This window comes from Myotis lucifugus, unplaced genomic scaffold (assembly GCF_000147115.1).
Source record: "Myotis lucifugus unplaced genomic scaffold, Myoluc2.0 scaffold_0, whole genome shotgun sequence".
Lineage (NCBI taxonomy): Eukaryota > Metazoa > Chordata > Mammalia > Chiroptera > Vespertilionidae > Myotis > Myotis lucifugus.
In genome coordinates, this window is record NW_005871048.1 from 40,451,960 (window position 1) to 40,479,920 (window position 27,961).

At 34.4% G+C, this 27,961-nt stretch overlaps 1 protein-coding gene across 3 annotated transcripts in view; it reads right to left on the reverse strand.

Moving 5' to 3' along the window:
• The window catches only part of FCHO2 (FCH domain only 2), a 113,113-nt gene that overhangs the window by 13,405 nt on the left and 71,747 nt on the right, over nucleotides 1-27,961 (reverse strand). For 2 of the 3 annotated variants that reach the window (XM_023750868.1, XM_014451807.2), the window contains 10 exons: nucleotides 22,218-22,275; nucleotides 21,778-21,953; nucleotides 20,098-20,109; nucleotides 19,698-19,722; nucleotides 17,971-18,013; nucleotides 15,522-15,613; nucleotides 10,700-10,803; nucleotides 6,144-6,273; nucleotides 4,067-4,126; nucleotides 2,102-2,213 (listed from right to left, as the gene is read on the reverse strand). In XM_023750868.1, the coding sequence (XP_023606636.1) occupies nucleotides 2,102-2,213; nucleotides 4,067-4,126; nucleotides 6,144-6,273; nucleotides 10,700-10,803; nucleotides 15,522-15,613; nucleotides 17,971-18,013; nucleotides 19,698-19,722; nucleotides 20,098-20,109; nucleotides 21,778-21,953; nucleotides 22,218-22,275 (812 nt within the window). The remainder of the gene's footprint in view (nucleotides 1-2,101; nucleotides 2,214-4,066; nucleotides 4,127-6,143; nucleotides 6,274-10,699; nucleotides 10,804-15,521; nucleotides 15,614-17,970; nucleotides 18,014-19,697; nucleotides 19,723-20,097; nucleotides 20,110-21,777; nucleotides 21,954-22,217; nucleotides 22,276-27,961) is intronic. The other variant, XM_006081340.3, reaches the window with a different exon arrangement.

A 27,961-nucleotide genomic window follows, 5' to 3' on the forward strand; every position in this document is an offset into this window, starting at 1 on the left:
CCAAATTGTCAATGGTCAATGTTTCTTGACCTGTTAGTGGCATCAGATATAGCTTCACAACCGTCCTTCATGAAAGGGTTTATTCACTTAATTTCTGGGACACTGCTCTACTGGTTCTTTCCTCACCTCTCTTGTTGCATGCTATCTCTAATTCCTTTGATGGATCATTCTCATCCTGTTTTCTAAACACTGGAGGGTACCAGGACTTAGTTCTCATCAGATATCTTCTCTACTGTCTAAGGCCCCTGGTTTTAAGTATTATATACAAATTAATGACAACTAGACATTTTATCTCTAACATCTATGCCCTGAACTCCAGAATCATGCATTTGACTATCAACTTAGTATCTCCACTAAGTTGTCTTAGTACTTCAAACTTAGCAGTCTACTCACTCATTAAATCTTGACAACTCTGTTTTTAAAATATATTCAGAATCTTATTTCTGTTCAGCATCTCATCTACTAATACTCATATATAGAAGCCACCATCATCTCACCTGAACTTCTATGGTTAACTCTCTCTCTGCATCTACTCTGGCTCCTTCAAAAACATTAACCTCATTACTCCTCTGCTTAAAAGCCTCCACTGGCTTTCCACCTCACTCAAAATAAATCCCAGTTCGGCTGGTATGGCTCAGTGGTTGAGCATTGACCTATGAACAGGAGGTCACGGTTCAATTCCCAGTCAGGGCAGATGCCTGGGTTATGGGCTCAATCCCCATTAGGGGGTATGAGGGAGGCAGCCGATCAATGATTCTCATTATTGATGTTTCTTTCTCTCTCTCTCCCTGTCCCTTCCTCTCTGAAATCAATAAAAAAATTTTTTTAAAAAGAAGGTAAAATAAATTCTAAACTCATTACCATCTATCATGCATAACCTAAACTGGTCCCTCTATGGATTTATCTTTGACTACTCTCCTCCTTGCTTGCTTCTACTCAATGACATGGCTCTCCTTGCTGTTTCTTAAATATGCCAAGCATGCTTTTACCTCAGTCCCTTACACTCACTGGAATGCTCTTCCTTCCAATACCTGCATGGCTTACTCCTCAATGTCTTTCAAACATTTGTTTAAAAGGGTTTCGTTGACCATTCTATCTAAAATAGTAGCCATCTATTGTAACTGTCCAACCCCTTACCCTGGTTTATTTTTCTTCATAGCATGTATCAATACCCCTAATATAACATTATTTATTCCATATATATTCAGTCATCAAATACTAGTATTTGAGTGCCTACTATGTGTAAAACTGTCTGTGCTGAGGATACTTTAGTTCTTCTCTCCTAAGCTTGCATTATTTTGAGAGAAAACTAATATTCAAAGAAACTGTTTCTCACATGATAATGCAAACTTGTAACAGTTTTATGCATAATAGGTGCTCAAATATTTAATGAATGAATGTAGGTTGAATGAATAATGTTCCATGAAAAGTAGAGATGGTCATTCACCCAAATATCATTTTCTTAAAATAAGGTCTCAGATATTAAACATGCATTCTAGGGCTCTCTTGCAAATGTCAGACTTTCACAAAAGATATATATTAGGCCAAGATTCATAGTCTATCCCCATCTAAAACATCATCCTGCCGAAACCGGTTTGGCTCAGTGGATAGAGCGTCAGCCTGCGGACTGAAAGGTCCCAGGTTCAATTCCGGTCAAGGGCATGTACCTGGGTTGCGGGCACATCCCCAGTAGGAGATGTGCAGGAGGCAGCTGATCGATGTTTCTCTCTCATCGATGTTTCTAACTCTCTATCCCTCTCCCTTCCTCTCTGTAAAAAATCAATAAAAATATATTTAAAATAAAAAATAAAAAAAAAAATAAAACATCATCCTGCTCTACAGATATGTAAAGCAACAGATGTGTCATACTGGTCATAAAGCCTGGGCAAGAATATTAATTGAGGGAAAAATCACTACTGCTGATTATAGTGACTTTTCAATTTGAAAGACAATCCTTAAATGATTATATTTGATAGCAAAAAAACAGGTAAAACAAATAGAAAACCCTAACTTACACAGATTCAAATATAACTCTTAAAATTGACCATCTCACTCGTCCACCCAGCACACAAACATATATTTGTATCTTTTTAAAACTAACTTGGTGGGATCTGCTCCTTTAAAGTAGGCATTAACAGATTCTGTAAGGGCGACTGCCACAGGTAAGGTGTCCTGATTTCCAAGGCTGACAGGGCTGGGACCTCGTGACACACCTAGAATACAGACAATTCATTTGTTAAATCCTGCCGAAAAATATTTATTAAATACCAAGACAGATATATTCACAATGTTAGCTTGTCACAAATGACTCCATTACTGGTTTCAAATATGCCCCAAGTAAAAACTGGGGATTAAAAATATAGCATAAAGTAATACAAAGGACAAAAAAAAAATTAGGAAAACATGTCACAATGACTTTTTCTTTTAAATGTCAAGACACAGAAGGGTTGGGTTAAAGAATGTCAGAAGGTAAAGTCCTTTATCTGAAGAACTAAAATTACTAAAATATGGCTTCAAAATCATTCAGATACTAAATTCTTTCAGGTTCTACCCATCATATACATCAGGGCATTAAACTGGATTTTTTTATTATTATTTTCTTTTACCTCTTCTTTCTCTAATACTTGTATTATATTCCCACATTACTTTGTCTTGATAAATGTAACTAATAACATTTTTATAACTTTCCTGACATAAAGTTCAGATACCTTTAGAATAAAATCATAATGAAGCACAGTGTTTTAAAAGCATAATAAAATGTAAACAAAGTTAAATCTATGCATTTGTTCAAGTTTTTTAAAAATGTAAACTAAGTATCTGGTTTACTTCATAATAGAAAAAATCGCACCAAATAGTGCACTGTGGTTATTTTTTCCTTACTAATGTCCTCTTCCCATTTATCCTTCATTTAATATGTAATGTGATACAATTTATAAAAGTGATGCAATTTGTAAAAGTCAATAAAATAATTATAATTAATTCTTATTTAAAAAATGAGTAACCTAGGTCAACATATAGCTCTGAAATTTGAATGTACACTTTTGTTATACAAATGTTGCACAATGTTAATAGCCATCAGTTATTTTTCATTTCAGAGGTGATAACCTAAGTGAAAGACTGAGTGACTTTGTTGTTGTTGTTAATCCTTACCCGAGGATATTTTTCCATTGAATTTTAGAGAGTGGAAAAGATGGGGAGAGACAGAGAGAAACATCACTATGAGACACACATCGATTAGTTGCACACTGCACAGGCCAAACTGGAGCCGGGGATTGAGCCTGCAACCAAGGTACAGGGTATGTGCCCTTGACCAGACTTGAACCTGGGACCCTTCAGTCTGTGGGCCAAGGCTGTATTCAGTGAGATAAACCAGCAAGGGCGAGAATCAATTCTGACAAAAATCAGTACTGGCTTTCTCTGCCTCACAACTAAACCTGAGATCCTACAAATAGTAAGAAAGATCTTTTCTTAGCTTTAGAGGCCAGGAAGATTTTGTGATATTCAAGAATTTGAAGGCATTTTGACTTAGAAAGTTCTTCAGTGAGAAAAATAGCTGGCAAGAACTGCTGCTTCTATGTCACTAGGAAAAGTAACTCCCCACCCAAACAAGACAACTTAAAATTCCAGATGAAAATTAAAAATCCAATAATATAAAAATTTACTCACAAAATCACACTAGGTATTTTACTAGCCACTAACATGTGCCAGACACTTTACTGAGGAGGCATGGGAAAACAATGCCTTAAAACTGACATATTCTTTCTGCTTCTTTTGTAATTTTTCTGTGGTTCCAATAGCTTTAGAGTTAAGACCTATTGATATTTCTCAATTTTGAGAGAACAGGGAGATGGATATTGTGTTTTTATCATTGGGGATTTGATATCAATAGATCCTGTATAGCAACTGAACATTATTAGTACAAAATTGAGATAGTTAAATCTTAAGAGTTATTCTTGATTTCTGAGACACCATACAATGCTGGAAAAGAAAACTTTAGATAACAAAGTATTTTTAGATACACTTTAGGATCATTAGTTAACATATACATTTGCTTTTGATACAATACCTTGTGAAGTTTCACAGTGCTTTTCAATTTCAGAGAGTGTCCCAATCAAATTATCATCTTCTATCATATTTAAATAAAACAAAATATCGCAAGAAAATACTTTCAAGAAACAATAAGTATCAAAAATTTGTATCTAAGCAAAGAATTGAATAAGCATCATAATAAAGATAATTTTTAGGTAGACCTTAAAGAACCTTTGTCATACAAAATCCACACATATCCTGCCTGCATCATCACAGTCACTTACCTACTTGTGGTTCTACTGGCCACACTGAATCAAACTATAAACTATGTACCAACTCAATCAAAATTAACGTTTCCATCACAAAGAGAAAACCTTCTGAATAATCTAGGGATAATGGAAAAGAACTAAAACTAATTTTGGTACAGGCCACCTGCCTGATTTCTAATAGGACCCTCATCTATGTATTTTATGACTAAAATGTAGAGTCTGCAGTAACAAATTAACAAAACCACATATACAAAAAAATGTAAGAAATTGCTGTTATAGCAAAGACAAACTTATTAGACATATTGTGTTTACATAAAGTTAAAAGATGGGAAAATGCTATGTTCACAAAGGTATATGAAGTAAGATAGTTAACATCATGTTCAGACATTTAGAATCATTTTTTATCTCATTTTAGCCTATATTACTTATGCCATTTTTACAATGGCCACAGACACAAAGGCACTTCTCCTGTGTTTTGAAAATCTACTTAGACATATTTAAATCAGCTTACTTAGGGCTGTGATTCTCATACTTAGCATACATCAGAATTATTTGGAAGGCCTGTTCAAGGACTGCTAGCGCTACTCTCAGCATTTCTGATTTAAAAGATTATATATATAAAAGCCTAAGCGACCAAACGACCATTTGACTGGCCGCTATGACATGCACTGACCACCAGGGGGAAGACGCTCAACGCAGGAGCTGCCCCTGGTGGTCAGTGTGTGGGAGTGCCGTTCAGCTGATTGATGGGTGCTAGACGCCGGGCTGAGGGCTGGTGACGCAGCTGCGGAGACGTGAGCCTCTCCCGCCTCCACAGCAGTGCTACCAAGCTGTGGCAGCAGGCACAGCAGAGCCGGGATCGGGTTCTTCCCTGGCCTGCCGCTTTGTGCACTACTACATCCCCCAAGGGGTCCTGGATTGCGAGAGGGCGCAGGCCAGGCTGAGGGAACCCACCGGTGCACGAATCCGTGCACTGGGCCTTTAGTTTCTATTAAGTTTCCAAGTGATGCAGACAGATGCTGCAGGTCCAAGGACCACACTTTGAGCACTACTGAATTATGTTCAGTTAGTATAAATCAGTGATATACATTATCGAGGATAAACCCATTATTACTTAGAAGCAGCAGCAATAAGGACAATTATAACTTTGATGAGAAGTTGTTACTCCCAAAATACAGCTCCTGTGTTTAAGTGGCTTTATGCTTTGTTTATTGTACTAACAGTGGGTGAGAAAGGTAATAAGAATTTGCAGGAAAAATTGGATAAAGGTATAATAAAACACTCTTGAGCAACATTTAAATGTACTACTGAATTTATTCAGTGAGGTTTAGGTTTGTATGGCTATGCCCTAATACCTACTTTTAAATCTTTGTAATTTAAATTCTTGTAGAAAAAAATTATTCATTGCAAACATAAACTCCCCCCCACCTTTTTTTCATTGAATTGTTTTTAAAATACAAACTTCCTTAAGAATGCAAGTATCAATTCACAGTAGAAAGGGCTACATTATATTTTGCCATCAACTACAGTATTTATATTGGTTAGTTTATAAATTTGCTTTTTTTTTTTCAATTACAGTTTATATTCAGTGTTATTTTGTATTCGTTTTAGGTAAATTTGATGCATTAACAGTGTTAACCATGGTTAAAATTCTCCTATTTAGATAACATAAACTATGAATAAGAAAAGAAAAATGTGACTAGTTTGATGCCAGGTGTGTTTCCAGGAAACCCAAATTTCTAACGTTAAAGTCATCACCAGCCCATTAAACAAACAACAACAAACCCTCAGTCTGATCATACTTTGGATGCCAGCTCTCACATGTAATCCATGATAATCCCTTACCTACTGTGGGAGTATTGGCAGCACTCAATGACGCAGAAGATGAGATAGAGGAAGAACTTTCTGCCCGGGCTAAAGGAGCAGCAGGAGGTGGGCTGGTATTGGAAGTTACAGGTGGGCTGAATGGCCTGGGCTTAAAAACAAAGAGTTATTTATCAAAATGGTAAGACAATTCCTCCATTATCAGGAAAATATTATTAGGTATCAGGTATATTTCATTTTAATATACTTAAAACAAATTTATAATGTGAATTTCTTGTAACTCAAAATTAGAGATGCATAGATCAAATATTTTTTGAGGCTGTATTAAAAGCTGAAAAGGTTATTTTAAAATAATGCTGTCAAGAGAATCTTTGTACATAAAACATTTTCTGTATTTCAAAAAGTATGCTTAAGATAGAATCTCAGAAGTCAAATGACTAAACAGTATGAAGGCTTTTCACACTTACTGCCAAACTGCTTCCCAAAAGGTTTACTGACTTTACCACTTTATAAATACAAAAAAATATTTCCCTGCACCCTTGCCAACAATGAATAGATAGGCCTTAGGAGAAGAAAATAATTTACCTTTTAGCCAATTTGATAGATTTAAAAAAATTGGCATTTCCACTTTTATGAGTTGTATATATTAGCACTGTCTGCTTTAGTTTTGGGAGGACTTAGTATTAACCTGAGCTTTCACTAACCCATTGTTTGCCCTTTATTTTTAGTTTGCCCTTTATTTTTAGTTTTTACAAATCTCCACATTTTCCTTTATAATTCGTTTTAACACTTCCTCATTGAGAAAGTTACCACCATACAGAGGTTTGAGAAAATCTTAATTTTACTGTCTTCCCACTTTTCTAGTTTAACATAAAAACAAATATAAAAACATGGTTCTAATTCATTTATCTTTTACCAGGGTAAATGAATTTTTCCCTCCCAAATTCCTAATTGTTCCAATACTACATTAGCAATACTTCCTGAGGTGTTACCACTTTTTAAAATAAGGCATATTTAGCTTACTTAAAAATAACGTTTTCCTGTTTATAAAAGAATTAAGCAAATACAATATTTATGTAGTGCCTACTATGTATCAGGCCATGGATTAGTTACTAGATACGAAGCAGTGAACAAGACGCTGTTTCTGTCCTTAGTTATTTGAGGAATTTGATAAACAAAAGGCAGGGGATAGGCTTGGAGAGGACAATGGAGGATAATGGAGACATAGGTAATACTTTCAACAATCAGAATAGAAAAAAAAAAGTACAAATTAGCAGGTACAGAATAGTCATGGGGATGTAACGTACAGTATAGGAAATACAGTCAATAATATTCTAATTGACTACATGTATGGTGTTAGATGGTACTAGATTTATCAGGATGATCACTTTGTAAGTTATATAAATGTCCAATCACTGGGTTATGCACCTGAAACTATACTGTACCTCAACTCTAATAGAAAAATAAAACATTATTAAAAAAATAAAAAAGGTAAAAGAAAAACAAACCCTATAAAAATTCATACACTAAAATTAGTCAACTCTTCATTCCATGAATATAAATTTACAGATATAATTTTCATGAAAATTAGAAAGTACTGACCAGTGTTTTACAATTAGTAAACCCCCACTTAACTATTCTTAAAATCTTAGTATTTTGTATTCAGACTGGGGTACTGCAAGGTATTGAGGCCAAATAAAATATTAAATTCAACAGTTGATGTGAAACTAACACGGTTAGGAAAGTCTTGAAAATCAACTACTGTGAGGGACAATTCTCCTGTGGCAACATGGCCTCTATAATGTGGCTGCAATTCTATAATTTAGAATGTGCCTTTTACTACAAGTTTTTAAGAAAAGGCAAAAACAGCTCAAGTGGTTTTTGCTTGTTTTAGAGCATCACTGTCTAGCACTTAAATTTGGCAAGTCCAAATTTGAGATGAGTTGCAACTATAAAATACATAATGGGATTTGAAGACTTAGTACATTCACAAAAAGAATGTAAACACTCAATAACTTTTATATTGATTACATGTTAAATTGATATTTTTATATGAAATAAAAACATTTTAATGTTTTTACTTATTTATGTGGCTACTAGAACATCTGAAATTATATATGCTTGCATTATATTTTTATTGGACAGCACTGCTTCTCAAACATTAGCATGCATCAGAATCACTTGGAGAGCTTATGAAAACACAATTGCTAGGCCACTCCCCAGAATTTCTGATTTGTCTGGGGTGAAGCCAGAGAAAGTGAATTTCTAACAAGTTCCCAAGAGATGCTAATGCTGCGGCTGGTCTTGGGACCACACTTTGAGAACCACTGCTCTAGATCAATGAGGGCTCTCTGAAGGGGCGTGGGGAAGTGTTATAGACCTTCTGACAAAAGTGCACATACAAGCATGCAAGATAATAGGCACTCCAATGTACAACTGGAGAGAATTCAAATCAGCATAACCTTTCAAATGGGCAATACAGCAACAATCATCAAGAGTCTTAAAAATGTGCATTCCATTTACTTCATGGATTTCACTTTTTAAATTTTTAATGAAATAATGTCTGCAAAGAAGTAAACATAAGGACATTCATTAAGACACTGTTTATCATGGAAACTTGGAAATAAACTAAATGTCAAATTCCTAAAATTTTTTTGGAAATGTACTGCTGGCAGTAGTGTCTAAGATAGAGCATTTATGCTATGTAGCCAGTTCAAATGGCGCTCCCTGGGTCCCTTAGAGAGTGGTTTCTAGAAAGCTCTCAAGGCCGAGGCAGAGAGTGAAGGATTCAACTACTGAAGTCTTTTACTTATTTAATAGACTTAAGAACATTAAGATTACTTAACAAAGAATTCTACCACTTTAATTCTATATAATTCGTGATATAGAATTCCCAAAATATTTTCAAGTGAAGAAAAATATACACATACTACTCATAACTTTTTGAGCAATTATTTGCACTTGACAATGTTCTTAGGTGTTTTACATATAGTATCACAACAACCTATTATCATTATACTCATTTTACCAATAGTGAAACAGATTCCAAATAAATAACCTACCTACTGTTGCTCAGGTAGTTAATGGCTGATAAAGTTGTGCTTTTAACAACTATATTTTACTACCTCTGAATATTTAAGTACCTATGCATTCAAAAAATTACGAAAGCATATATATATATATATATATATATATATATATATATATATATGAACAGCAGTTATTCTTTTGAGTGGTAAATATAGAAGGAATTTTTTGTTCTTTGTGTTTTCTCATTTTCCAAATTTTACATGATCAGGCACTGCTTTTGTAAGCAGGAAAACATCCATGTTATTAAGATGTAACAATTTTTGTATTACTTAAATAATACCATCTCCTTAGCAGCTGATATTTAGTCCTTCATTTCACTTCCACTAAGTCTGTTCATTGGGAATAGGGTTGTAAAAGAAAGATGTCACCATTTCAATGCTTGGTGCTCAAGCCTTTTCATTTAGTCATGAAATATTTTGTAATAGGCCAGGCATTATGCAAAGTATTAAGGATATGAAATTAAATATGGCACAGTCCAGTAACGAGGGCACACACAAAGAAAGTATGGCTCATTAGGGGGAGGGAGAGAAATACAATGTGATTTGTGCACTAAGAGAAACATAAGCAAAATATGAGTATAAGGAAGAGAATGATTAAATTCAGTGGGGGAGAAGTAATGATCAAAGAGGGTTTTATCTACATGGTGATATTTAACAGGATCTAAAAGAAAACTGAGGGGCATTTCAGATACAGGTGGCATAATAAGACATGGATGTATAAAAGAGCATGATGTGTTTGGGAAACAGTGGAAAGTTTTAAGTGGCTGGAACACAGGCTGCAAAGAAGAGAAAGTTGGACAGTTCGTCTGGTAATGCAGGCAGTTCATCAAAAGCCTTGTACATGCAGCTAAAATATTCAATCACATGAAACACTGGATATGTATATCAGGAGAAAAAGATTAAGCTTGACTTTCAGAAATTAAATCTGGCAATTAGATCAGAGGCAAAAAGACTGATTTGGGAGAGCCTCACTCTGACTAGACCCCATAAAATTTCTTTCACTATCTGACAACTTTTGATAACCAATGCTTTTTTTCCTTTTCTTCTTTTACAGCAGTATGTATTTAATATAAAGAAGTCAATTAAGTGATGTGAATTAGTATCCTTTTATACAAAATAAAGAAAGCTGAACTAGATGCCCTCCAGGACTTTCCTGGCAATATACTTCTAAGGCCTAAGAACCAAGAATTATATAAAAACTGCTTCTCAGCTGTGAAACAATGGGTACTGAATAGTATTGTTATAATGTGCCAACTTTCTCAGAAAATCTTTTTTGTCTTAAACAATGTCTTGCTCCACAGGTCTGATAATGAGGTAAGATGGGGGAATGAAGGAACTGTTGTTTGGGAAAACCCTTCTATACTTTGAAAACTCCAGTAGAAAATTCCAAGCATTTAACTGTAAAGTGGGCATAAAGAAAGATATCATTTGCATCTTAAATCAAAACAGTTATAGTTTTTTAAAAAAGAGAAACACCTGAGTACATACTATTTCATTAATCCCACTGAGTTTGCCTGAAGTAAGCTTTGGTCTGGAAGCAGGCCTTGGAGGTGGGACAATGGTGCCTACAGAAAGAGGAGTTGTAGGCCTGGCTGGTGGGGGGAAAAGAAAATTTGAAGAAAATTATTAGTATGTCGCAATCCTGACATAAAAAGACATTCTATTATAGAGAACTGTTAGGATTCAAAGTTCATTTTTAAAGAGTTTTTTGTTTTGTTTTAAGATATTTGGTGAAATACTGAGAGCCTATCAATGAAATACACTCTTTTTGAAACTACCAATATTATTCCTGGAAAAAAATCATTAAATTTTCAAGAAAACTGACACACATAAGTTATATTCCTGTTTCAATTATTTATATAGTTATTAGCTGATGTAAACAAACAATTTAAGGTCTAAGTTCTTTAGTTTATTGCCCATACACCTACTTTACAGATAGTAATGAAAGACCAAGCCTTTGAAACAACACCTTCAAAATAGGAACATGAACTCTAAATCAAACACTTACCTTTAAAACTGTAATTTGACTTTTAAATTGAACCACATTGTAACATTTTTTGTGATAAAAGTGATAAAAGTATTAAATTTATCTTTATTTTAAAAATTGCCCTAGCCAGTTTGGCTCAATGGATAGAGTGTTAGCCTGCGGACTGAAGGGTCCTGGGTTCGATTCCGATCAAGGGCACATGCAGGTTCAGTCCCCAGTAGGGGGTGTGCAGGAGGCAGCTGATCAATGATTTTCTCTCATCACTGATGTTTCTATCTTTCTCTCCCTCTCCCTTCCTCTTTAAAATCAATAACAATATATTTAAAAATAAATAAAATAAAATTACCCTAAATCATTCTAATTCATTTTTGTTAAGTATTGAAAATAATCTAACCTTCCCTAAATCCTATATAAATTTAATGTTTACTGTTTTTTAACGCCAGTTGCAAATTTTGCAATTTTATAAATCAAATACTAACCTCCATATTCCTAATTAAAAATAACTCATCATGGTAGAAATTAATGAATGGAATTCAAGTATACATCATCAAAAGTAACATAATTCAGAAACTGGAGAATATAATATGGATGGGAAGAAATATATTTCAGTAAGTTTTATAAGTTTACAGATGTGTAAAGTTAAAAATATGTGAAATGGTCTAAGGATACATGGGGAAACAACAGGTAAAGCTGAGGCCCTTGGTCAGCAGTGGAGGAATAGGGGAAGAACATGGAGGTGGTAGGAAGCAACCTAAGGAAAAAAAGGTAGTTGACACAGGACAGAGAGTAAATGCGATGGGGCTATCTAATCATATCATATGAAGGGATAACATATATAGGCATCTTTTAGGTTGCTTGAAGAAAAACAGTAGAAAGCTGGTAAGAAATCAAGTTAGTTTCTAAGGCTGCTGCCTTTTTCCAGTCAGCAGCAGTTCTTTCATGCTGCACTCCTACTTTAAGCTATACACTGGAAGAAATGTGCACTAACCTGAGACCGTATCTCTTCCCTGTGCTATGACACATTTGCTTTAAAGACATGTTCATTATTAATGAAACCAGCACTGGCCAATACTCAAGTTATTTCAAAAGTGTGAGAGGCTAACATAAGAGACATTTACATCTGAAACTTCATTATTGACTAATCATTTGCTTCTCCAAATGGCATTCCGACTGACTCAGAACTAAGCCTAGAAGTGTTAAGTTCAGCTTCTTCAAATAATCAAAAATTGCTGTTTGAGGAAAGCCAATAAAACTAACAACTGTTTATAAGTGAATCATTAATTATAAATGAATCTACCTGCATATGCCAATTAGATACTGCTTCCAGAAGCCTTTGAAGGAGATTACTATAATTGTTTACAAGATTACGAGTCTTAATTGTGGATTTTTGGTAGGAGTAGTGGTGATGTTGATGGTGAAGCTCACTTCCAAGAAATACCCATATTAGACACAGTATATGAAGAAATAAGAAGTGGCCTGTAAATAAGGATAGTAACAGCAGATAGGAGCTAACCTACCCTCTGATAATGCCTAAAGAGAATAGACAAGGCATGTTTCCCATACCATTCTTTACGTAAATAAAGAAAATACTAATCTAGACTCAAGAAGCAATGATGAAGATGCAAAAGAAAAATCAGCAACACTGTTAGCTTCTTCTGTCAGTAATTTTCAGGACATGTGACATTATGGCAAGGGCCACTTTGATCCTCAGAGATGCGGGTGTTGGAAGATCTCTCATCCAAAGCATCAGGAAACCCAAAGGGATGTTCAGCTTTCCAATGCAATCTCTGGAATGCTGTCTGAGCTACACTGGAGAGATGAACTTGTAACAACTTCATCAATAAAGGAAATCACTGACTTTGTGACCATGAAGCAAAAGGAAACTTATATGTGCTCTCTGGTGGTGCTGTTAATTACTGTGAAACAATAATTATCTCTATCAATATCACTAATATTCTTTGAAGGGCAAAGTAATTTGTGACATTATTTTTCAGACTATATAGGAAGGTTAAAATACCAAAGTTAATTTTAAAACTAATCAAAGGTTATTAAGTGCTTTATCATATCCTAGCTACTAAATATCAAATGATACCTTTTTATCTGAAATTGAAAGTGATAGGGGCAAAACATTCTTTAGACAGGTAGCAAGAGGAAAGAGCTTTTTTTGAAAATGAAGAGACTGCTAAAGAAAATTGTGAGAAACAAAGGGCAGAGTTACATACATAACTAAAGCCTCTGGGATACCAATGTAAAGGTTTTTATTAAAAATTTGAAAAAATAATTTATAAAAGAATATTTAAAAAATTGAAAAACACTGCGTAGGACCCTCTTCATTCTAAATACAAAACACCATTCTGACATTATCACTAACCAAAAAAGAGACCTAACGACAACTTCAGTTTTTCCTGTACGATTTTAGTTTCCTTATACAAGCTATTAATAAGGTTATTTTTAGAAAACTAATTAGTAACAAATGCCCATTCAGAAAGGATATAATGACACTTCAGAGTATGTTCAACTCTCTATTGACTATCTCTTGCTGTTTTACAAATATTAGGTACAGATCACTTTCCCTTCAAATTCCAAATTGTTTCAGGTTCAGGTTGCCTAATAACACAATCTAAAAATTTATTTTAAAATATTAGTTTCTAGCCTGGCCTGTCTAGCTCAGTAGGTTAAGCCAATATCAACCCAAGAACCAAGAGTTCAGGTCAGGGCACATGCCCGGATGCGGTTGTGGGCTCAATCCCCAGTAGGGGGCATGCAGGAGTCAGCTGATCAATGATTCTCATCACTGATGTTTCTATCTTTCCCTCTCTGAAATCAACAAAAATGTTTTTTTAAATAAATAAATATTCATTTCTAAACAGTCTAATTTTAAATACTAGTGCTTGTTTTATTGTTAATAGTAAGATGTTTTATTATCAATAGTAAAATATTTCAACAAGGCTTATTGTTTTGTTAATAATGCCAGAGTGCAGAAGACTTTAGAATTTGTAAGACCCAGGTCTGAATCTATGCTTCATCATTTCCTAGTTATATAATCTTAGAGAAGTTCCTAATATTATAAAATGGGAATAAAAACTTCATGCAGCAGTTAATGAAGTGAAATAACACATATGTAACTCCTAGCAGAGTGAGATAGCAGAATCTCAATTGATTTAAGTTCTTTCCCACCGTTCCAGCACTCCCTTAACCCCCAATACTATATGTATGGCATTTCTAAAATCCTAGAGAAGATTGAAGATCAACTTAGAGAAATTTTATTTCCTTGCTTTGAACAAGCTGTGATTTTATTAAACACTAGAGGCCTGGTGCATGAATTTGTGCACCAGGGGGGTCCCTCAGCCTGGCCTGCAGGATCAGGCCAAAACCAGCTCTCCAACATCCCCCGAGGGGTCCCGGATTTCGAGAGGGCACAAGCCAGGCCGAGGGACCCCACTGGTGCATGATCGGGGCCGGGTAGGGACGCGGGAGGTTGGCCAGCCGGAGAGGAATCGCAGGAGGGCTCCAGGGCGTGTCCAGCCTATCTTGTTCTGTTCCGATTGGCCAGACCCCAGCAGCAAGCTAACCTCCCGGGGGAGCGTCTGCCCCCTGGTGGTCAGTGCACGCCATAGTGAGCGGTTGAGTGGCCTTAGCATATCATTAGCATACTGCGATTTGATTGGTTGAATGGACGACCGGACACTTAGTTAGGCTTTTATTATATAGGATGCGTTTTTTGATGCCTGCTTTGAGTATTGGCAAATGGGATTTTATATTTTGAAGAAAAGAGAAACTTAACATATTCTTGCCAAAACAATTAAAAAGCACTCATCAAGTCCTTTCAGATGTGGGAATTGCTAAAACCTTTCTGGAAAGCAGTTTGGCAATAAGTATTAATGAGCATACCTTGTAACTCATAGATCTTATATTGAAAAATTATAAGGATATTATGAGACATGTGCACAAAACTTGTTATATTCATGAATGTTCATAATATTAGAAAATTAGATCTAATGTAAATGTCCATCAAGAAAACACTGGTTTACATTTATGCATATCTATACAGTTGAATTTTATCTATAAGCAATAAGATTATTTGATGCCTACAAATAAACAACAGGTTTTTTCCCATTTATATGTTAAATTTTTATGGTTTAAGCCATAGGCTCTTTAAGTTAACAAAACCAGTATAAAGTCACTTTTATGTGGCAATATGATCTGAGGACAAGTTAAAACATTTTTGATCATTAAGTATAACGATACATAATGAATAAATCAATTAGAAAAACTACTGAATTCCTCAGTTTAAAATATATATGTATGTATATATATATTTACCTGATGATGATGAAGTTAGTGAAGCTGAAGATGAATCAAGAGAAAGTCCACCAAACAGGGGATCCCAAGCAAGTAAATCACTGGTTCCTTTCCTACCATAATATTTTTAAAATAAAGATTTTAATAAAGGAATATTTTATTAATATAAAATTTAGTCACTATCATTTTGCAGAATTATAATAGTTCAACATATATGATTAAAAAGTTGAATGTTCTGCCACTAGAATATGTGAAGAAACTTAGAAAATGTAATAAACCAATTTGTTAACCATTATAAGCAGGATCTATTGTGTGAAGATGATAGGAAGAGATAGAAGATTAATCCCCACCAATCACACCTTGTTATACTCTTAACAATCTTAGGGGCTGTCAGAATGGATATGATGATTTCAGCTTTACAAATGAAAAAAGCAGCATGGAGTCTCTAAACAAGCTGCTTAAGGACACACAGCTACTTAATTCTACAATGCCAGGTCTTAAGTGATATGAAATTAGAAATTTTGTAAGATCATACTTTATTTTCAAAGAAAAAGAGGAAAGTGTTTTTTAAAAAGTATTGCTCATGTACATTAAGTAAACCCAACACTTGATATAAACTTCAAAGATCTTATCACTGCAGATCATGCAAGGGCAGGGTTTCTCCTTGGACAAGCCACTGCCTGAGACACTAAAGCAGTCTGGTGAAATATCTGGGGCAGACCTGCCTTTCTGAGACATAACCAAGCCAATGACAAAATCATCAAGGAAATCAACATTCTAGTTTCAAAAACCTATGTGCTGCATAACCAAAGTTTTCTTCCACTGACCTCTTGGAATCAATGCACTGTACTGGTTACTCTCTGGATTCAACACCTGGCTCCTTACTTTAATACAAACTTTTATATAAATACTAGAAGCCTGGTGCATGAAATTCAGGCACTCGGGGGTGGGGGGTCCCCTCAGCCCAGCCTGCGCCCTCTCGCAGTCTGGGAGCCCTCGGGGGATCTCCGACTGACAGCTTAGGCCCATTCCCCACTGTGCTCACCAGCCATGAGCCTGGCTTCTGGCTGAGTCGTGCCCCCCCTGTGGGAGCACACTGACCACCAGGAGGAAGCTCCAGCTTTGAGCATCTACCCCTGGTGGTCAGTGCACATCATAGCGACCGGTTGTTCCGCCATTCGGTCGATTTGCATATTAGCCTTTTATTATATATAGGATAGGATAGCCTCTAGTCTTGAAGCAGCCCACCTTAGCCACTATCTCCTTTTTAAATTTTTTCCAGCTTTATTGAGGTACACTTGACATTAAAATTGTATGTATTTAAAGTGTAAAAAAAGAGAGTAATCCCCATAAAAACAATATTTTAATGCAGCAAACTGCCATTTTCTTAAATATCTTTTAAAATCTTAGAAAACATGTCCACTACATAATAAAAACGTTACAATGATCTATAGCCACATATCTTGTATCTCAACATGCACCTACATGGACACACTACATCTTGCACGATAAAGCCTAGAATTACAATTGCATATGATTCCTAAAAACATAGTTTAAAAACTTATAAAACTAGTGCTTAGCTTGAAAAGTATAATTTTAAACTATACATTTATTATTTAACTTTTAATCATGCAAAAAACATTAAAACAATGTATTCTTATTGATAGATACAGAAGTGAAAAAAGACCCATGCCACATTGGCTTAAATTATTTTTTCTTTTTAACAGCTGGCAACATTCCTTCTAGCCTCTCCTTTTTCAACTTGAGACACTTCCTCACTTTGAAGCTCATGCAGTATACAGTCTGTTTTACAAGGTCACAGCCAAAATTGAAGGGAAAAAGTAAGAAATTTTTCATGAGAATAACTAGTTGAAATACAGGTATGTATGAACTTGGAATACTATCAATTATTTAGAAGCAATAAAGCCATCAAGGCAAAATACAGTTGAATGGATTTTTTACATTATAAAAAATACTGTCAAATGAGAAATAATTAAAACAATGAAAAACTCTACATGGCATCTGACAGCTTAGGAAACAGGGTAATTCATAACACTCTACTGGAATTAAAACTGAAGAGATAATAAAATTCTAGAAAACAGGACAAAGGATACTTTAAAGGTAGTGGGGAGGAAAGAATAAAAAGGTGGAGGAAATAGAGGACTTTTAGGGCAGTCATACTATTCTGACTACTACTACAATGGTGGACATATTATCATCCATTTGTCAAAACTTGCAGGATGTATAACCAAGAGTAAACTTTAGTGTAAACCATGGACTTTGGGTAATAATGATGTGTCAATGTAGGTTCATTATTATAACAAATGTGCTACACTGATGGGGGAAGCTGAGCATATGAGGGGGCAGAGTATATGCAAAAACTCTGTACCTTTCACTCAATTTTGCTGTGAACCTAAAATTGCTCTAAAAAAATAAAGATTTTTTTAAAAAATTTAAACATGGGACTTACTCATTGGATGAAGCAGATGATTTTGATTTTGTTAACTCTTCACCTATAAAAAATTATCTCATTACAATAAACAATTTAAAAATTCTGGAATTAATAACAAATATAAACAATTAGAAAAAGAAAAAATAAACCTTTAACAAGTTTTCTACTGTAAAGAATATTAAAATAATAAGATTTAGAGTTTCTGCTAAATCTTTATTTCTTCTAATATCTTTCATAAAAAATGACAAGTCAAATCAACTGATTTCTCGTATTTATTAAAATAAAATGGCCGTTGAAAAGAAAAATATGGGCTGCAACTTTAAAAATTAGAACAAATGTTAAATACTTATGTAAGTATCACTCAAGAATTTTAATTGATGGATCATGAAAGCATTTTTCAAATTCTAAGAATATCATTAGTGATTATTTTACTGGCCAAAAGTAGTTACCAACTCTTGAAAAACATCCTATTTTTAAAAATTAAAATTTGTATAACAATCTAGAGCAAAAATCTCTATAAGACAGTTAGTTTTGCTACCTTTGTAACATGAATCATTTCATAAGGAACTAATACATAGGGGAAAGGCATCAGTAATGCAAAAGTCATGTTGGTTCATAAGAAACCTTCAGTGCACCTCAATGTTTTGCATCATTAAGCAATAGCTGAAAATTACAAACTATATCAACATGTGTAACTGCAACAAACCATGAGGAACACCTCACTGTAGGTGATGCCATTCACGCCACCTTCTCCCATTTGGCTCAGTTTAGAGTTTGTTTTGCCTCAAAGTGCTTATTGTGCTGCTGTTCTCCATCTTTTTGCAAACTGCCTTCATCTTTGTAAGTCGATAGTTTCCTTTTATCGTCATTTTCTTCAAATCCCCTATCATCAAGTTACCATTTTTTTTAAAAAAAATCCTACTTTTTGTTTAGTATTTATTATAAATTTAGTGGGTATTTTTAATTGAGCTAGAATTTTTATTAGGATTGATGCTGATTAAGCATTGTTTACAAAATTGCATAGCTTTTGATTGTGCTGCCCAAACTCTTCCCCACAATCCTTATTTTTATGCATGATTCTGCACAAGGTATTAACACCCCCAAAATGTTTTTAATATAAAGTGCTATCCTAAAAACCATGTAATAGAAATTGCAATTGTGATCTGACTTAAAAATAGGTAAAACTACAGATTACTCATAAAGGCCTTCCAACTCAAGAGGGAGTGTTATACCAATTAAACAGTTTAACATTTTTAATCATAAGCTACTCTCTAGCTTTGCTGATTTCTAAAAAACATTGCCCTAGTTGGTTTGGCTTAGTGGATAGAGTGTTGGCCTGAAGACTAAAGGGTCCCAGGTTCGATTCTAGCCAAGGGCACATGCCCTGGTTGCGGGCTCAATCCACCCCCAGTAGGGGACGTGCAAGGAGTCAATCAATGATTCTCTCTCATCATTGATGTTTCTATCTCTCCATCTCTCTCCCTTCCTCTCTGAAATCAATTATATATATATATATAAAATTACATTGTAGTCAGGTATTAATGTTTATGACATGTCTCAAAGCTAAAAGAGATAAATTGTCTTCTGTTATAAAATAAGTATCCTCTTAGTCTGTTGTGAAGGCTCATGATGAGAAAGGACTATTTCTGTAACTACATATATAAGGCTATAAGGCTACAAGCTTAGTAAATTGCCTGATAAATTTTAATAGAAATAAAATAACCAACTTAAAATGTCAAACTTACTAGACGAATTCCGATTCATCTGCACCTAAAACAGAAACGAAAAAACCAAGTGCCATTAAATAAATAATTTAATTTGGCAATGAAATATTTCGTAAAATGTTAATTCTGGGAACCTAAATTTTAAGTTGTTTTTAGTATATCTGCTCAATTGTAAACTGTATTTACATAAAAAGATATACAGAAAAACTTTCAGTAGTTTTTGTTTTGTAGTAAAAAAATAATACATGTACTTTTAACATTCAATAAAATATTTTTAAATATTAGACTAAATATCTAAAACAACTTATGACTTGCTAATTTAAAAAATTTAACACATTTTGAAAATCAATGTTCAAACATTACAATGGTGCTGTGCTTTTTTTTAAAGTCAATAGATAAAAACATAAAATCTTGCACTTACTGGGCTGTGTCTCTAGTAGTACATGGAAAGAAAAAAAAAGAATCATTTTAGAATTTAAAAATCCTATTTTCCAACTCTAATAATTTGTCTATTCCTTTCTGAAGCATACTTGAAACCTATACAATTTAAAACACATACACTGTTTGGGGGGTAGAGGGAAATACTTAGGCTAAATAAGCAAACTGGGCAAAAAAATATACTCACAATATCTTCTTTTCACAAACCATATTAATAATTAAAAACTTTATGATTATTATTTTCTGAGAATGAAATTAATGTGCTCACTGTTTTTTAACAGATATAAAAGAAAGAAGAGCACAAAGGAGTAAATTAAAACATCAATGAACTCACAACTCAGTGATAGATGCTTAACATTTTGATACATATTTCTCTAGGCTTTTATTTGATTTATTTACATATGTATTTTAAATCAGTTATGCTCTTACAGAATAAAAATTTTTAATAGTTGCTCTAGCCGGTTTGGCTCAGTAGATAGAGCGTTGGCCTACAGACTGAAGGGTCCCGGCTTCAATTCTGGTCAAGGGCATATGCCTACGTTGCAGGCTCGATCCCCAGTGTGGGGCGTGCAGGAGGCAGCTGATCAATGATTCTCTCTCATCATTGATGTTTCTATCTCTCTCTCTCCCTCTCCCTTCCTCTCTGAAATCAATAAAAATATATTTTAAAAAATGTTGAATGGTTTCACACTTTCTACTTCAGATATATATCATAATTTAACCTTGGCATTAATCTTAATGTTCACTAGTAATGGTAGAATAAAACTTCACTTCAGAAATCTTTTTTGTTGGGAAAAAAGGTTCTAAAATTAAATTCTAAAAGTGAATGAGGGAGAAAAAACTTTTATCCAAATGAATGCATACAGACTACTTAAAATATATAATTAAATAACAAAATGAAATAGTGAGAACTTTTATTCTCTATTATCAAGATGAACAGATTAAAATCAATTATGAATAACTACAAATATACTAAAAAAACAACACATGCTTCCCCCCCATAGTTTAACATTTTTAAATTTAGAGTAAGACATCAATGGAAAGATGTATTATATTTTTTTTCTCCCTCAAAAGCTATTAAGTTATGATATCTTAGAACTGAGAAATTAATCATTATAACGAAAAATTCTTTTTTAAAAAAAAATTCTTTCCCTTTTCTTCTATGAAAAGTATAGAAAACAAATGTTACAGTGACAGACAAAAAAATGCAAAGAGATCGTTTAATCTTTAAATTCATTTTTACAAAATTCCCTTCTACATAAAGTTCACAAAACATGGACAAAAACTTTAAAATTCGATGAGGAAAAGATTAATACTGCTAGTTCACAAAATTCTGCCTGAGACATACAGCAGTATTTATAAAATAAAACAAATGGCAGAAATAGTGGATTTTCTACATTTTTGCTTCCTTTGTAATACACTTTCAAAAGGAAGCCAAACTCAGTTCATTTGACTGTATAAAAATTATAGACTATATTCCTCAATAAAGCTGAATAAAAAGAAAAAATATATACATTAAGTATTTCCTCATCCAACATGCTTAAATACTGCCAAATGATGTCTTACTTTTTATTATTCCTAAAATTAACCAAATGCAGGTAGACAAGGTATTAAAAAAGAAAGACTTCTATTTAAGTATAAACTTGCTCATTTTCTTACTTACAGATATTGCTGGAGAGAGTGTTATATTTCCTATAGATACTTTTAATTCATCCAAGGAAGCCATTGTATGATGTGAGTTATTTGGATGCATAGGTTTAATTTCTATCCGATACTTCTTTGGTTCTTCATCTTCAGAATCAGAATCACTAGATGAGTAGAAATGGTTCTCTTTGGTATGTGAGTATCAGTTAAAAAAATTAGTTTTTAAATTGTCTTAATGCATAACCAGTTGTTTACATATTTAAAAAAGTAACAAAAACCTTTGAGATAAGATAGACTTTAACAGAAATATAACAACTAACTTTTGTTAATAAAAACATGTCAAATGAAGAATATGGAGTCATTTTATTATAATTAAAAATTTGAAGACTGTTTATTAAGTAGATTATTTTGACTGTCTACTTATATGCCATTAAAAATATCCAGATGTTAAAAGGATATCATTCTGATTTGCTTCTGGTTTTATACTATAGCCTTCTTCATCTACATCAGGAATGTTCTATGGAAAGAAGAAAAAGAAAACTCTGTAATGATGGCTCCAACTACAAAAATATTATTAGAGACTAGAGGCCCAGTGCACAAAATTCATGCACAGGTAGGGTCCCTAGAGGCTGCTGGCTGCCGGCCAGGGTGCCTCCCTTGCCCTGGCTGCCTGTCGCCGCCAGCCAGGGGGGCCTCCCTTCCCCCTGCCGCCGCAGGCCCCGTGCCCGGGTCAAACTCCCAGTCAAGAGGACAATTTGCATATTAGGCTTTTATTATATATGATTAGCAAAATAGTCTTAACTATTACTGAGGTGCTATATCATATATCAAATGTCAATAGGTTAACAAAATTCTAACACTCTGGGGAAATTATGTCTTTTTAATTAGCTTCAAATCACACTCCATGCTTCAGATGTCTAAAATAGAAAAGCATTGCAAAATGAAACAGGAGAAACACTGAAAGGAATCGAACAGGTGTTCAGGTAGAAATGCTAGCAGTTCTGTAGACAAACAATATTCACCCAAATTTTCAAAGTAAGAAAATAAAAGCACAAGACTGTGTCTGGGGAAGGGAAATGATTAAATCAGAGGACTGACAGCTTAAGTTAATGGAAAATAGAGAACAAAAAAATAGAAAAGACTATCAAGAAAAGTAAAGCTACATTAAAATACTATTCTCTTATGAGACTGGCAAAAATTCAAAAGCTTGAATTTTGAATTTCAAAACTGTTGGCAAAGCTGTGGGGGAAATGTACTCTTATACTTCACTGTTATAAATAAAAAATACTGCAGGTCCTTGAATAAGGTCATTTTGTTTTAACAATGACTAGATGCCATGGGAATTTAACTCTTGTTTATATCAATTATCCTATGGTGAAATTGATTTAGTTATATAGTTTCACTTAAGGTCACAGAACCTATCAACAACATGGAGTACTTACTGTATTGCAACCTCTATAAAGAAAAATTTAATAATATCTAACAAAAATACATATGTGCTTAATCTTCCACCCAGGAATTCCACTTCAAGGAATTTTCCCCAAAGATACACCCCCAACTATTTAAAAATACATATGCAACAAAATTATTCATCAAGATTATAACTCAAATATTACTGGAAAGCACAGTTGAATAAACTGTGGTACATACACAAAACAGTACTATACAGCTATTTAGAAAGAGAGCCCTGGCAATGGTTGCTCAGTGGTCAGAGTGTCAGACTGCGCACTGGAGGGCCGCAGGTTAGATTCCAGTCAAGGGCACATATGTGGGTTGCAGGTCCCATCCTTCTCCCCCTCTTCACCCCCACCCCACCCACTCCTGCCCTCAGGTCAATTGATGTTTCTCTCCCCCCACCCTCTTCCACTCTCTAAAAATCAATGGAAAAAATATCCTCACACCTTGGGTGAGGATTAAAAAAAAAAAGTACAAAAGAATATATAGTATAATATCTTCTAAGTAAGAAAAAGGAAAAATAAAAAACATGCCTATCAGCTAATCTTTATTTTTTTTTTAAAAATCACTGGAAGGATAAATCAAAACACAAAGTTGGTCATCTACAAGGCAGAGCAATGGAGTAGAAGGAATACAGAAGGGAGTGAGTATGCTCTTGTAATTAGGTAAGAGAACATTTCTACTTTCAGAAAAATATATTCACATTCATAAACATGTACATACTTGGGGAGAATGCAAATGTTAAAACAAATTAGTAAAAAGTTAAAGATATACAAGTGTTCTTTGTACTATTTTAGTCTTGCATTTTTTTTTGTAAATTAGAAGCTATTTCAAAATAAAAGTTTTTAAAATGGAAAAAAAAAAGACTGTCAAGAAATGCCAGGATATCAGATATTATTGGGCAGCCAACATCCTTCTATTGGTAAAGTTTGCCATTCTTTCTCCAACCACTTGCTAAAACCTCAGCAAGAGGAATATAAAGGATTGCTAATCTGCCGGAACCGGTTTGGCTCAGTGGATAGAGCGTCGGCCTGCGGACCCAAGGGTCCCAGGTTCGATTCCGGTCAAGGGCATGTACCTGGGTTGCGGACACATCCCCAGTAGGGGATGTGCAGGAGGCAGCTGGTCGATGTTTCTCTCTCATTGATGTTTCTAACTCTCTATCTCTCTCCCTTCCTCTCTGTGAAAAAATCAATAAAATATATTTAAAAATAAAAAAATAAAAAAAATAAAGGATTGCTAATCTGAGTCAGGCATAGCACAAAATCAAGGAGAAAAGCAGAATAAACACTCTGATGTAGCCAGTAGTGAGTTAACAGGCTAGATTAAACTCTAGAAGTAAAAAATCTAATATTGGGTAAAGAGCAGATTACATAGATAAAAATATGACCAGTGATGTAGTTATGTCCCTAAAAATAGAGCACTTTATTTATTTCTACATATTGCTTGCTAATATGCAAATAACAGTTAAAAATACTTTAAAAATAGCCCTGGCTGGCTTGGCTCAGTGGATGGAGCGTCAGCCTGTGGACTGAAGGGTCCCAGGTTCGATTCCAGCCAAGGGCACATGCCTGGGTTGCGGGCTCAATCCCCAGTAGGGGGTGTGCAGGAGGCAGCCGATCAATGATTCTCTCTCATCATTGATGTTTCTATCTCTCTTTCCTTCTCCCTTCCTCTCTGAAATCAATAAAGAAATATATATATAAATAAATAAATAAATAAATAAATAAATAAATAAAAATAAAAATACTTTAAAAATAAACGTGGCCAAATGTAGATTCATTAGAAAACAAAATAAATATTTTTCGCAAAATACTTTATTCCTAATCCCAAGTACCCTAAAAACATACCAGATATTTTAATTTCCCAGAGGTTCTTCTATCTGGGATTTGCAGATGATTTTTATTTTTGAGTTGTACATTTAAAACCTCTATGTTTTGCACCCCAATACATTACAAAAAAACAACAACCTAACACTTTCCTTGTCTGCACCTTGGTCCATTCAACCGTAATTTCTCTATTAGGGCCCAACAATGCTTAGGCAAAGCACTAAGTCAAAAGCAGTATGAAGAAAAAAAGAGCAGTTTATTTCCCTCACTAATCTTAAAGGTAGTTTTGGTGGATTGTTGATAGTGGTAGTGATTTAAAAATATATATTGGGCCTGGCCGGTGTGCCTCAGTGGTAGAGTGTCAACCCATGAACCAAGAGGTCACTGGTTCAATTCCTGGTCAAGGCACATGCCCGGGGTTGTGGAGTCAATCCCCAATGGGGCATGCAGGATCTCTCATCGATGTTTCTATCTCTCTACCTCTCTCCTTTCCTCTCACTCTAAAAATCAATAAAAACATTTAAAAAAAATACATTTATATATATTTGGATAGAGCTCACAAGTCAATGGAATGTTTCTCAATCTCTCTGTCTGAAATGGGGGAATTGGACAAAACCAAAATAAAAGCAAGTCACACTTCCTTGGTAAACTTTCAAAATACACAGGACCTCAAAATAATTTTTTAAATTATATAGACATTAAACCAAAAAGAAAATAAACAATTTCCGTTCCAAGGTAGCCTACTAATATTTTTACTAATTAGTAAGACTAGCTGTAAATAATAGAAAACAACAAAAAAGAAAGCCTCCTTTCCCTGCTCAGCACCACTGTAACCCTTCTCCCCAAAGAAAATCGCAATTAAGTTGTCTTGTAACTCATTCTCTTTTATAAAGAGAACACATATACACTAGCGCCCCCCCCCCAAAAAAACTTAGGGGGTACATCCCAAGACCCGCAGTGGGTGCCTGAAACCATAGATAGTACCAAATACTATGTACACATTTTTTCCTATACATACACAACTATGATAAAGTTTAATTTATATATTAGGCAAAGTAAGAGATTAATAATAAGATATAACAATTATAAAAATATACTGCAATAAAAGTTATGTGAATGTGGCATTACTAAGTAAAATAAGGATTAGTTGAACACAAGCACAGTGATACTATGACAGTCAAACTGATAAACAAGACAGCTACAAACTGATAACAACCAAGACTAAAGGATGAACAGTGTGTACAACGTAGATATGCTGGACAAAGGGATGATTCAAATCCCAAGTGGGAAGGAGCAGGACAGCATGAGATTTCATCACACTACTCCAAATGGCACGCAATTTAAAACTTATGAATTGTTTATTTCTGGAATTTTCCATTATTTTCTGACTGCAACTGACTGCATAACTCAAACCGCAAAAAAGCAAAATCATGGATGGGAGGGACTTCTGTACCCACACATTCATATTTTTAAAACAGCAATTACTTAAAAGTTCATACTTGCTTTTATTTATGTAGTAAGTTCTTTCCATGTCAGCAGACACAGAGCAAGGTAACTATAACATGTTACTTCATCAAGTGAATGTTTAATAATATATTTAACCAGTTCCATCTTGACAGATGTGTTTGTTTCCACTTTTTTCTAATATAAACAATTATCTCTACCTCTATCTCTCCCCCTCTTTTTTTAAAATATATTTTTTTTATTAATTTCAGAGAGGAAGGGAGAGGCAGAGAGAGATAGAAATATCAATGATCAAACATCATTAACCGGTTGCCTCTTGCACACCCCCTACTGGGGATCGAGCCCGCAACCCAGGCATGTGCCCTTGACTGGAATAGAACCAGGGACCCTTCAGTCCCCAGGCCGACGCTCTATCCACTGAGCACAACTGGCTAGGGCACATCCCCCTCTTTTTATGCATATCTTGATTAATCACATATAAGTTTGTCAACATAGTGATAACAGTAAATCCCTAGCAGTAGAATTGCAAGGTCAAAAGAACATGTATTTCTTATTTGGGGAGATACCACCAATGCATTCCTATTTTGGCCAAATGATAGTGAACACAGTAATTTCATTCTAATTTGCATCAGAATGAGGCTACTATTTTGAACATTTCTTATGTTTACTCACCATTTTTATTTCTTCTTATGAAAATTGCCTGTTTTTATTTAATGCCCTTTTCCTACTGGGTCCTTGCCTACCTTTTATATGGATTTGTATAAAAACTTTACAATGGAAAGTAATTAGCCCCTTGTTACATGTCTTGCAAATACATTCTGTCAATTTATCTTTAGTTATTCAAATCCTATGATGTATTTTTTCTAATTTTTTAAGTTTTTTTATTTCTACACAATCAAATTTATCAATCATTTCTTATATGGCATAAGAATTTTGTGTCCTCTTTAAAAGTCCTTTTCTAATTCCAGGTAAGTACTGACTAAAGTTCAAAATTGGTTCATAGTGATCATTATAGAATAGAATCAATGAGTTAAGAGAATTAAAAATGTTTTAAGGGAATATATATAAAATAAAACATTAAGTACTAAAGGATTTCATGCAATGTTGCAATCATCAAACAAATACTATACATAATTAATTCAGAAATAAAATGTGTGAGTACTAAAAGTAAATGTCAGCCCTAGTCGGTTTGGTCAGTGGATGGAGCGTCGGCCTGTGGACTGAAGGGTCCCTGGTTCGATACTGGTCAAGGGCACATGCCTGGGTTGTGGGCTCGATCCCCAGTAGGGGGCGTGCAGAAGGCAGCCAATCAATGATTCTCTCTTATCATTGATGTTTCTGTCTCTCTCTCCCTCTTCCTTCCTCTCTGAAATCAATAAATATATTTTTAAAAAATAAAAGTAAATGTCAAACATCTGCTGGCTTTTCCATTAATTAATAAACCAAGGTTATCAA